Raw genomic sequence first — 12,133 nt, 5'->3', positions numbered from 1 at the left:
TAAAATAACTTGAGTACTAAACAATTTGAATTAAAACACCTGAGTAAATAGTAACTTTGGAGACCTACTGTACTATTTGTAACTTTTGGATCAAATGATGCTTGTTTATCTCAGTCACATTTTTATGATTTGTATTTTGTAAAAATGAGATCTTTTTATTTGTTTGTTTTACTACTTTCTTTTAGGAAAACACCAGAAATTATTGTTGGCAGTTTTTGTGACTCCTCTTACTGATCTTCGTTCTGATTTCTCCAAGTTTCAGGAAATGATAGAAACAACTTTAGATATGGATCAGGTATGCAATATACTTTTAAATTTAAACAGTAGATATTTTTTAAAAACAAAGGCCACATTAAGAAAGCGTGTAAATTTTTCTTTTTAGTATCTAATTGTAGCACCTTTGTAGACAGTGGACGTAAGACGAAGTGACAGATGGGAAAAGGATTTTTTTAAAAAATAGCAACTGTTTCAGTGGATGAAATACAGAGTAGCAGAGGAAATGAATATTGGGCATAACTGTCCTGGTTAAAGACAATCTCATAAATGAACAATTTCATAAATGCAACTGCATTTTATTTTCAAAGAGAAGGAAAATTATAGTCACTGGAAAAGGAAAGAGAAGTTAGAGGTAAACATAAGACACACAAGAAAACTTTCATTTTGTTTGTTTTCTTGTTTTTCTTTTGAGACTGGGTCTCCCTCTGTTACCCAGGCTTAAGTGCAGTGACACTGTCATAGTTCACTAACCCCTCAAACTTCTGGGTTCAAGTAATCCTCCTGCCTTAGCCTTAGTAGCTGTAAATACAGCTGTGTACCACCACGCCTGGCTACTTTTTTAAAAACTTTTTTATAGACATGAACTCTCGCCGTGTTGCCCAAACTGGTCTCAAAACTCTGGCCTCAAGCTATCCTCCTGCCTCGGTCTTAGCCTCCCAAAATGCTGGGATTTCAGATATAAGCCACCTTGCTGGGCCACTTCTGTTTCTTTTCCACGTAGAGAGTTCTTTGCAGGAGGAGGTTAGAATATGTATGCATCTCCTAAATAGTTGTTGAATATAACTAAAAAGTTAACCAGGACTCTAAATACTATTTACTTCTAAAATTTCTTGTTAATTGAGAACATTTAGGGTTTAAGTGATCTATATCTCATGTCTTTAACAATTTTGAGCAATAACTGTATGTAAAGTGAGAACAGTTTGTGAAATAGTTGAAAATATCCTTACATGAAAGTAAATTTTAAAGCACAGTTTATGACATGGTAATGCTTTGTTTTGAATCTGTTAAAAATTTGTTTATATGAACAAGTTTACCAGTTTACTATGGTGAGCCCATTGAATATAGTGGGGTTCCCCCCCACCCCGAGATGAAGTCTCACTCTTGTCCCCAGGCTGACGTGCAATGGCGTGATCTTGACTCACTGCAATCTCTGCCTCCTGGGTTCAAGTGATTCTCCTGCCTCAGCCTCCCGAGTAGCTGGGATTATAGGCGCCTGCCACCAAACCCGGCTAATTTTTGTATTTTTAGTAGAGGCAGGGTTTCCTCATGTTGGCCAGGCTGGTCTTGAACTCCTGACCTCAGGTGATCCATCTGCCTTGGCCTCTCAAGTGCTGGGATTACAGGTGTGAGCCACCATGCCCAGCCTGAATATAGTGTTTTTAATTTGCAAGACTTTAAAAATAGTATTTTGAAATTTTTCTAAGTTAAATTCCCTGTTAAAATGGTCATGCAGGAATATATGCTTGCATTATTCATATTAGGGTAACCGTTTGGTTTGCTGGTTTAAGTCAGATTCTTTGCATTACTTTTTTTTTTTTTTTTTTGAGATGGAGTTTCACACTTTTTGCCCAGGCTGGAGTGCAAGGGCGCTATCTCGATACACCTCAACCTCCTCCTCCTGGGTTCAAGCAATTCTCCTGCCTCAGCCTCCCAAGTAGCTAGAATTACAGGAATGTGCCACCACACCCGGCTAATTTCGAATTTTTAGTAGAGATGGGGTTTCTCCGTGTTGGTCAGGCTGGTCTCAAACTTCCAGCCTCAGGTGATCAGCCCACCTCAGTCTCCCAAAGTGCTGGGATTGCATGCGTAAGCCACCGCGTCCCTGCCCCCACACCCTTTTTAAAAAATGAGACAGAGTTTTATTCTGTCACCCAGGCTGGAGTGCAGTGGTGCGATCATGGTTCACTGCAGCCTTGAATCTGGGCTCAAGTGATCCTCCCACTTCAGCCTCCCAAGTAGTTGGAACCATAGATGTGCACCACGACACCTGGCTGATTTTTAAATTATTTCTAGAGATGATAAAAATAAAAAACCTGCTGCCATGATTCAATTACCTCCCACCGAGTCCCTCCCATGTCACATGGGGATTATGGGAGCTACAACTCAAGATGAGATTTGGGTGGAGACACAGCCAAACCATATCAGACAATAAATTGTGGAGAGCCAACAAGATTGAAGAAAAGAGGTTTGAGCTTCGAGGGGTGGTAAATTGTGGGAAGGTAAATATGTGGGGCAAACTAATGGAAGGTAAAGGTTGTTTTAGTAAGGTTTGTTTTGCATACCCAAATCAAGGTGCCATCTCCAGTGATTTAAGAGTCTATGGTGATCAAGAGTAGTTCTCTTGTAGTGCACGTCTTACATGATGGGCAGGAGCAAGAGAGAGAAGGGGGAGGTGCTACACACTTTTAAACAACTAGATCTCAGGACAAGTCAGTCACTATCATGAGAAGAGTACCCAGGGGAAACCACCCTCATGATCCAGTCACCTCTCACCAGGCTCCACCTCCAACACTGGGGATTCCAATTCCAATTCAATGTGACATTTGGGTGGGGGCACATATCCAGATCATATCTCCTCATATAGCTGAATGGTATTCCCTGATGGACATACCACATTAATTATTAATTTATTGATTGATTAACAGGATCCTGCTCTGTTGCCGAGACTGGAGTGCAGTGGTTTGATCATAGCTCATTGCAGGCCTTGAATTCCTGGGCTCCAGTGATCCTCCCACCTCAGCCTCCTGAGTACCTGAGATTATAGGCGTGTGCCACCACACCTGGCTAATTTTTTTATTTTTTAGTAGAGACACGGTTTTTGCTATGTTGACCAGGCTGGCCTTGAACTCCTGGGCTCAAGCAATCCTCCTGTCTTGGCTTCCCAAAGTTGTAGGATTACAAGTGTGAGTTTAGAGAGGTATAATTTCTTACTCAACTCCAAGTATTTTATTTCTATTATCATTTGTTCTTTGGTTTGTTAATTATTTAGAAGTATATTTTTAAATTTCCAAGCTTGGTGTGTATCCATTTCATAAAAGTTCCCCATGTATTTAAAATTTGGATGTGTACTCTACTTTTGGGATTGTTTTTTCATTTCATTGTCTATATGTGCTCGCTAATTTTTGATCTGCTGGGTTACTGAGAAAGATGTGGGTTTCTCCATCTAGGTCTGTTTTTGGTTAATATGTGAGGCACAGAGCTGTTGTTTTTTCTGGTGAATTGAATCTTCATCATTCTTTAGGGACTCTATCCTTAATTAATAATGCTTTTTTGCCTTACATTTTGTCTCATTGTAAGAGAGCTATGTCAGAGTACTTTTTAAAACACTTTTTAATATGGTATATATTTTTTCATTTTTTGTGAGGTTTTTTTAACCATAAGTTTAAGCAAAATAAAGCTTATAACTGGATTTTATGTACTTTTAAATTTAATTTGATTTTTTTTTTTTTTTTTGGTGAGATGAAGTCTCACTCTGTCACCCAGGCTGGAGTGCAGTGGCGCAATCTCGGCTCACTGCAGCCTCTGCTTCCCAGGTTCAAGAGATTCTCCTGCCTCAGCCTCCCTAGTAGCTGGGATTATAGGCCCGCTGCCACGCCTGACTAAGTTTTTGTATTTTTAGTAGAGACAGGGTTTCACCGTGTTAGCCAGGATGGTGTTGATCTCCTGACTTTGTGATCTGCCTGCCTTGGCCTCCCAAAGTGCTGGGATTACAGGTGTGAGCCACCGAGCCTGGCCAAAATTTTAAATTTTAATATTATATTGAATTTCTTTTGGTTGGTTTAAATTGAGAAAGTTATTTTGTGTATATTCTCTTTTTTGTTAGCTTTCTGTAATTTGATTTTAATTCCTTATTCCTTGCATAGTTTGCTTCTGGTATGTGAAAGTGTACTCTCTAAGTGGATAGTAATTAGGAACAATTTATCTCAACCTCATTTATTGAATAATTTAAATCAAGAGAACGGACTCACTCTGTTATATTAAGCTTCTATACATAATTGTCTGCTTAATTGTAATGCCTAGTAAGGATACACTTCATCCTTTTTTTAGATGTTCTTTCACAATTTCATGTAAATTTTAGTTGTTTTGTTTCAAAAAAGAATTCCTATCGGACAATCTGTGGAAATACATAGCTTATTAATATTAGATCTAGTTTTCTCTTTTCATAGTTTACCTCTTTCTTTCTTTCTGTCTGTCTTTCTGTCTTTCTTTAACTGAGTCACACTCTGTCACCCAGGCTGGAGTAGAGTGGCACGATCTTGGCTCACTGCAATCTCCGCCTCCCATGTTTGAGTGATTCTCCTGCCTCAGCCTCCCAAGTAGCTGGGACTACAGGTGCACACTGCTACGCCCAGCTCATTTTGTATTTGTAGTAGAGATGGGGTTTTACCATGTTGACCAGGCTGGTCTCAAACTCCTGACCTCAAGTGATCCACCTGCCTTGGCCTCCCAAAGTGCTGGGATTACAGGCATGAGCCGTGGCGCTGGTCCAATTCCTGTAGTTTTTTAATCAGTTGAATTTAACATTTATATTCTTTTAAATCTTCCAATAGGCAATTATCTTTATAAAGGTCCTATATAATCAAGACTTTGTTTCTGAATATTTTATGTAGTTTTTGCTATTGTAAATGAGATCTATTTTTCGTTGTGGTTTCTTGCTGTTATTACTGGTAAGAATTTAGTGAAACAAAGTACTTACGAGTATGTTTTTAAATTGTGAGATTTTGATTAACTTTTAAGAAAATTCTTTCGTTTCTTAGAGCTTTTTGAGATTTCTAGGGTATATCCTTAGTTTGGGCAACATACAACTATTACAAGTTTTGCACATTGAACGTTACTTAGTAATTTTTAGGGAGAACATTTTAAATGTTTAGGAAAAATATAAATAAAATGTAGAATACTATTAGGGACATATACATCATCAGCACTGCATCTGTTTCATATGAATCGTTTTTATACATACAGAACTCTGAAGTCCTAATGAACAGAATTTTCCATCTCAGTAAATAGAAACTCCTTAATAGTTGTGACTGAATAACTTATGGATAGCAAATTATTTAACTGAAAACAGTAAAATTTAAGTGGGAGGAAATATTTGCTGTATAATTTCTGTCTTTACCTATTATTTATAGGATTTTGTCACTTTGTTCTGTTTGCAGGTAGAAAACCATGAATTCCTTGTAAAACCTTCATTTGATCCTAATCTCAGTGAATTAAGAGAAATAATGAATGACTTGGAAAAGAAGATGCAGTCAACATTAATAAGTGCAGCCAGAGATCTTGGTAAGAATGGGTCATTGGAGGTTGGAATAATTCTTTTGTCTATACAGTGTCTGTCTATGTTGATGCCAGAATTATTTTATAAGTTTCCTGTCCCCAAGATGATGACTCCACATTCTTGTCAAACAGAAATCGCCCTATAGGCCCTTGTATGATGTCATTTAAACAAGCCCTATTTTAAATGTCACCTCCACTGGTAACAGGATACTCCTAGGAGGATCACCAAACCCGATTCTCCTAGGAGTAGTGCATTGATTTGGCTTTGGGGTTTCCAAGCATTTCATTAATGCCAATTTTTGGAAAAAGTCTGTCTTCCATACCAGCTTATTAATTCCCTATGGGTTCACACTTTTTTGTCCTCTGGATTTTCATCAAACACGTGTAAGGTGCTCAGTACAAAGAAGTTTAGAAATCCAGAACAAAACAGTGTATTTAAGCAGTAATAAACTTCCGGATAATCTGATGCCCATACCTACATATATAAAAAATTTGCAAATAGTTTCTGTAGAGAGTCCAAACATGGACTAGATCCCTAATTAAGAACTTTTGCATTAAAATCCATCTTCCTCATTTCATAGCTAAGGATATTAAGGCTCAGAGAGTTTATGTATCTGGAGTTAAAGTTATTTTGTATTTCCTTAATAATTTTTGACTTAATAGAAAGTTAAAGTACCTGCACATTTCTGTGTTTTACCGTATGTTAACTTGTTTGGCTGGAAGTTTTTCTGCTGATAATTGGTTTTATGAGGGAAGAATCCTGTTAAGAATGCATCATTGGACTGGGCATGGTGGCTCACACCTGTAGTAATCCTAGCACTTTGAGAGAGACCAAGGTGGGCAGATTGCTTGAGTCCAGGAGTTCAAGATCAACCTGGGCAACATGATGAAACCCTGTCTGTACAAAAAATACAAAAATTAGCCCGACATGGTGGCATGCACCTGTGGTCCCAGCTACTCAGGAGGCTGAGGTGGGAGGATCACTCGAGCCAGGAAGGTCGAGGCTACAGTGAGCCATAATTGCACTACTACGCTCAGCCTGGGTGACAGGGTGAGATCCTGTCTCAAAATAAGAAAAGAGAATGCATCATTGGCCAGGCACAGTGGCTCACGCCTATAATCCCAATACTTAGGAGGATCACTTCAGCCCGGGAGTTCAAGACTAGCCTGTGCAACATAGACCACATTTCTACCAAAAATTAAAAGGAAAAAAATTTGCTGAGTGTGGTGATGCACACCTGTGGTCCTAGCTACTTAGGAGGCTGAGGTGGGAGGATTGCTTTAGCTTGGGAGGTTGAGGCTACAGTGAGCCATGATAGTACCAATGTATTCCATCCAGCCTGAGGGACAGAGTGAGAGTGACACCTTGTCTTTAAAAAAAGAAAAAAAAAGAATGCATCATAGTATACATTAAATTATTGCCTATTTTTTTGATCTATTTTATTGAGTGCTAATGAGAAAATTAATGGCAAAAACTTGTTTTTTTACGGTATAAATTGTTTAATTTCATTTAAAATTAAGTAAGTTTGTTTTATTAAAAAGTATGTTGAAAGCGACATAAATAGCACTCAAATTGAGACAGAAACACTGTAACTGTAGTGTAAGAACATTAGGCTGGGAGTTGGGAAACACGAGTTCTAGTTTCAGCTTGGAAATTTTTTCTGAAGCTCTTTACAAATTATTTAATTTCTCTGGTTTTCACCACATTCTACTGTAGCATTAACATGTTGGATTCATTGCTTTAATTCTTAGACCTACTTAGGTCTTTAATTCTTAGACCTTAGTGTCATCAGAAATGCCATTACACTTTGAGGATGTGAGCCTCATTTTAAATAAAGTTGTGATCCTCATGGCAGCCTCGGTTTACATGTGTTAAATAAACAGTATTCTATAAATACCATTGTCTTTCATGTTTGGTGATGTTGCTGTTGTTAACACTGCAGTGAAATGCATATATAAGCAAACTACGTTACGTACTCATGAACATGGTCCTTTGTTTTGAAACTTTGATCACTGATTGTTTGCAGTCTTTCATTGCGGAACTACTCTTTCCCTTTGAATGTTTTGAGAGGTTCCTTTGTTCAGATCAGTCCAATTTTATTTCTGGATCGGTCTCTACTTTCCTTTTCCTCACTGGTCAAGTGAGGTCTGTCTTTAGTTGTTTGCTACTACTAACATTTGATGGCCACACTTCAGCAAGTACATTTGTAAATACTCTCCCTCTCTCTTAGTTTGTAGTCTAGAGATCATATTGGTTAATGAAATTATGAAGAGGGAACATATTTATAAAAACCCAGAAATTCTCGATGCAGAAAGTCTAGCTGATTGTGAACCCAAAATACCCGAGACAGGTCTCAACCAATTTAGAAAGTTTATTTTGCCAAGGTTAAGAACACATCCATGACATAGTCTCACGAGTTTCTGATGACACGTGTGCAACGTGTGCAAGGTGGTTAGGGTACAGCTTGCTTTTATACATTTTAGGGAGACATGAGACATCAGTCAACATGTGTAAGATGTACATTGGTTCGAACCGGAAAGGCAGGACAACTCGAAGCAAGGGGCTTTCAGGTAATAAGTAGATAAGAGACAAAAGGTTGCATTCTTTTGAGTCCTTGATTGACCTTTCACTGAATAGTCTGGCTTAGTGAATCTGCATTTTTACATAAACAATAGGGCAGAGGAAGCAATCAGAAATGCATTTGTGTCAGGTGAGCAGAGGGATGACTTTCTGTCCCTCACCTGTGAAGATAAGCTATCAGTTTACATTGCTAGGGTGAAATTCAACAGAGTTGTTTGAGAGTGAACATCTGGAGGCTCACAAGGAATTTCCTTGTGGGCAAACTGTGAGGGAGGTATGTAGCTTTTTAATCTTTGTTGCTATCTTATTTAGGAATAAGATGGGAGGCAGGTTTGTCTGACATAGTTCCCAGCTTGACTTTTCCCTCGGCTTAGTGATTTTGGGGTTCCGAGATTTATTTTCCATTCACGTATCAATCAGATCATTTGGTTTGTGAAGTTTCCTATGCTTAACAGAAAATATGTGCACTAGTTTTCCTAGAGTTTCATTGTCAGAGTCTCAAGTTTTTGTTTGGAAATTGTATTTGGTCACATTAATTATACTCTATATTAGTTCCAAAGAAATAACTTTGGTTAAGAAAATAATTCTCATGCATAACTCCACGAGGGTGGGGTTATACCTTAATCCATCCTCATGTGCTCACAACAACTGGGGCAAATGTGTTGCCCAGTGCTGGTGTTCTGCAGCCTTGGATAGGTTTACCCAGAAAGCAGCTTTCAAGTCAGAAACTAACATTCATAAGGGAGTTGAGGATTTTATAAATAGATATCCGTAATTCATGTAGTTTTCAAGTAAGTAGTATTTGAATCTTTTCTGGTTAGATAATAATTGTGATGTGTTGTCATATAACAATATGTTTTTCATTATTTAAATAATTTTAGAGTTACATTGAAAAATGGCTGTAGGTATTTATGGAATACTTTTTCTTTTCTTCTTGATTATCAAGGCTTGGACCCTGGCAAACAGATTAAACTGGATTCCAGTACACAGTTTGGATATTACTTTCGTGTAACCTGTAAGGAAGAAAAAGTCCTTCGTAACAATAAAAACTTTAGTACTGTAGATATCCAGAAGAACGGTGTTAAATTTACCAACAGGTTTGCAAGTCATTATTATATTTTTAACCCTTTATTAGTTCCCTAAATGCTCTAACATGATGTGAATGTTCTATGATAAGGAAGTTTTACTAATGTAGTCACCAGGTAAGAGTCAAGCTTTCTTCCAAATAGCAGTCAGCTGTCCCAATACCATTTGCTAAATAATCCATCTGTTCCCCACTGACTGAAGTGGTACTTTGGGTCTGTTTTAAAGAGTCTACTTTTACCTTGTCTCACCATTCTTTTGTCTACGCAAAATATATTTTATCACTTATTCTGTGTTACCATATCTATTAGAGCTAGTTCCCGCTCATATCTCGGCTTTATTTTCATGTTTCTTTTATCTCTTTTTTTTTTTTTCCCCCTGAGACGGAGTCTTGCTGTGTCACTCAGGCTGGAGTGCAGTGGCATGCAGTCTTGACTCACTGCAACCTCCACCTCCCGGATTCAAGCGATTCTCATGCTTCAGCTTCCTGAGTAGCTGGGATTATAGGCCTGCACCACCACATCTGGTTCATTTTTTTATTTTTAGTAGCAATGGGTTCTCACCATGTTGGACAGGCTGGTCTCGAACTCCTGGCCTCGAGTGATCCACCTGCCTCAGCTTCCGAAAGTGCTGAGATTACAGGTGTGAGCCAACGTGCCTGACCCACATGTTTATTTTTTGTAAGAAAACTGCTATCATTTATCAAGTTAAAAAAATTATTCTGGTATTTCAGTTGGGTGTTTAAATTAGTTTAGGGAAATATGAGGCCATTCACTAGATTCTAGCTTTTTTTTTTTTTAATCTTGTTTCATGTTGAAACAAATTTTAACAGTTTTTTCCTGCCATTTTTCTAACTGATCTTAGGAAGTCCATGAAGCAAATTATTGCTATGTAAAAAAAAATTATTTTAAATTAATTAAAAAATTTTAAAATTATATTTATTTATTTTATTTATTTATTTTTTTGAGATGGAGTCTCGCTCTGTCACCCAGGCTGGAGTGCAGTGGCCGGATCTCAGCTCAATGCAAGCTCCGCCTCCCGGGTTTACGCCATTCTCCTGCCTCAGCCTCCCAAGTAGCTGGGACTACAGGCACCTGCCAACTCGGCCGGCTAGTTTTTTGTATTTTTTTTTTTTTTTTTTTTTTTTTTTGAGACGGAGTCTAGCTCTGTTGCCCAGGCTGGAGTGCAATGGCCGGATCTCAGCTCACTGCAAGCCTCGCCTCCCGGGCTCACGCCATTCTCCTGCCTCAGCCTCCCGAGTAGCTGGGAGTACAGGCACCCGCCACCTCGCCCGGCTAATTTTTTTTGTATTTTAGTAGAGACGGGGTTTCACCGTGTTAGCCAGGATGGTCTCGATCTCCTGAACTCGTGATCCGCCCGTCTCGGCCTCCCAAAGTGCTGGGATTACAGGCTTGAGCCACCGCGCCCGGCCGTTTTTTGTATTTTTTAGTAGCGACTGGGTTTCACCGTGTTAGCCAGGATGGTCTCGATCTTCTGGACCTTGTGATCTGCCCGTCTCGGCCTCCCAAAGTGCTGGGTTTACAGGCTTGAGCCACCGCGCCCGGCCTAAAATTATATTTAAAATCTTCTGTGGCTTATGGTGGGGGGAGGCTAAAGCCTTTCTCCTTTTGTACTGTTCTGGAAACTACTCCCTCCCCTCCTGAATTTTCCCAGAACTTTACAGGTAGCTTATATATATATGATCCCCTGTCATCTGTTTAACAAGTACTTTGAGTGTCTATTATATGCAGACATTCTAGGTGTTCAGACACCCTAGTAATTAGTTTGTTCCTCATAACTCTCAGTAAAGAAGACATGTATATTTCTCATTTTATAGGTGTAGAAGCTAAGACTTCACTTTTCCTCAGTTAGACGGCTAGTGCTGGTGGGTGCCTAAACTTAGATCTTCTGTTGCCAAATCTAGGTGTGTTGTTTTTCCAGCACACTAGAATACTCCTGGATCAAGAAATGTATATATTTTAGCTGGTATAAGATACAACTTTTGGGGTGTTCTAATCATCTTCAAGTTTTTTGTGGGTTAGTTATAACATATGAAAAAAGATTGGACTGAATGGCCACATGATGCCAAGAGTGAAAGTCACTCACTAGGTTATGACCTGTAGAATCTGGTCCCTGCCTGCCTCTGCTTTTATATTTTGCAACTTGTCCCTTCACACAGTGGTCTCACTTTTATAATGTCTTTCCCTCATGCATTTCTTTAATTCTTTTTTTTTTGCCTGTTTCATAGTAGTCTGTTTGTGCTGCTACTTGCCCCTGTACTGTTCTTGAGCTATACATGTCTGCTGTGCCATTGAGTGATTCCATCAAGGCCACAATTATCATCTTGATGAACTGATTTTCTCCCACTGCTGATAATTACTTCTCTCCTTTCTTTCTCCTTTACATCACCTCTTTTTGTTCTTAGTTTCATTCCCTTCTTGATTCCAGTTAATATTTTTTTCTTATTCTTATCTTCCTTGAGTATTTTTTATGTCAACCTCTATTTTTTGTTTTCTTTTTTTTCTTTTTTTTGGTGAAGGGTTTGGCTTTGTCGCTCAGGCTGGAGTGCAGTCGCACAATTTCGGCCCACTGCAACCTCCACCTCCTGGGCTCAAGCCATCCTCCCACCTCAGCCTCCCAAGTAACTGGGACTACAGGTGTGCCCCACTACTTTGTATTTTTAATAGAGACAGGATTTCCCCATGTTGCTCAGACTGATCTTGAACTCCTGGGCTCAAGCAATCCACCTGCCTTGGCCTCCCAAAGTGCTGGGATTACAGGATTACAGACGTTGTGCCCGGCTCAACCTCTAATTTTAATTTTCTCTTCAAATTGCTCAACGAGATTTAGTTTCAAGACATTTTCCTGGCTGTGCATGGTGGCTTACGCCTATAATTCCAACACTTTGGGAGGCCGAGG

The 12,133-nt window shown here is 39.0% G+C and overlaps 2 protein-coding genes across 36 annotated transcripts in view; one reads left to right on the top strand and one right to left on the bottom strand.

Annotated features, from left to right (window-relative positions):
* Positions 1–12,133, bottom strand: part of CALM2 (calmodulin 2) — a 1,210,617-nt gene that overhangs the window by 305,808 nt on the left and 892,676 nt on the right. The window lies entirely within an intron of this gene.
* MSH2 (mutS homolog 2) overlaps positions 1–12,133 on the top strand; it is a 102,458-nt gene that overhangs the window by 48,669 nt on the left and 41,656 nt on the right. For both annotated transcript variants that reach the window (XM_050754859.1, XM_050754858.1), the window contains exons 8-10: positions 186–295; positions 5,433–5,556; positions 9,078–9,228. In XM_050754859.1, coding sequence (XP_050610816.1) covers positions 186–295; positions 5,433–5,556; positions 9,078–9,228 — 385 coding nt within the window. The remainder of the gene's footprint in view (positions 1–185; positions 296–5,432; positions 5,557–9,077; positions 9,229–12,133) is intronic.

This window comes from Macaca thibetana, chromosome 13, assembly GCF_024542745.1.
Source record: "Macaca thibetana thibetana isolate TM-01 chromosome 13, ASM2454274v1, whole genome shotgun sequence".
Lineage (NCBI taxonomy): Eukaryota > Metazoa > Chordata > Mammalia > Primates > Cercopithecidae > Macaca > Macaca thibetana.
Note: the sequence above shows the minus strand (reverse complement) of the source record. Positions and strands in the feature narration are given on the sequence as shown.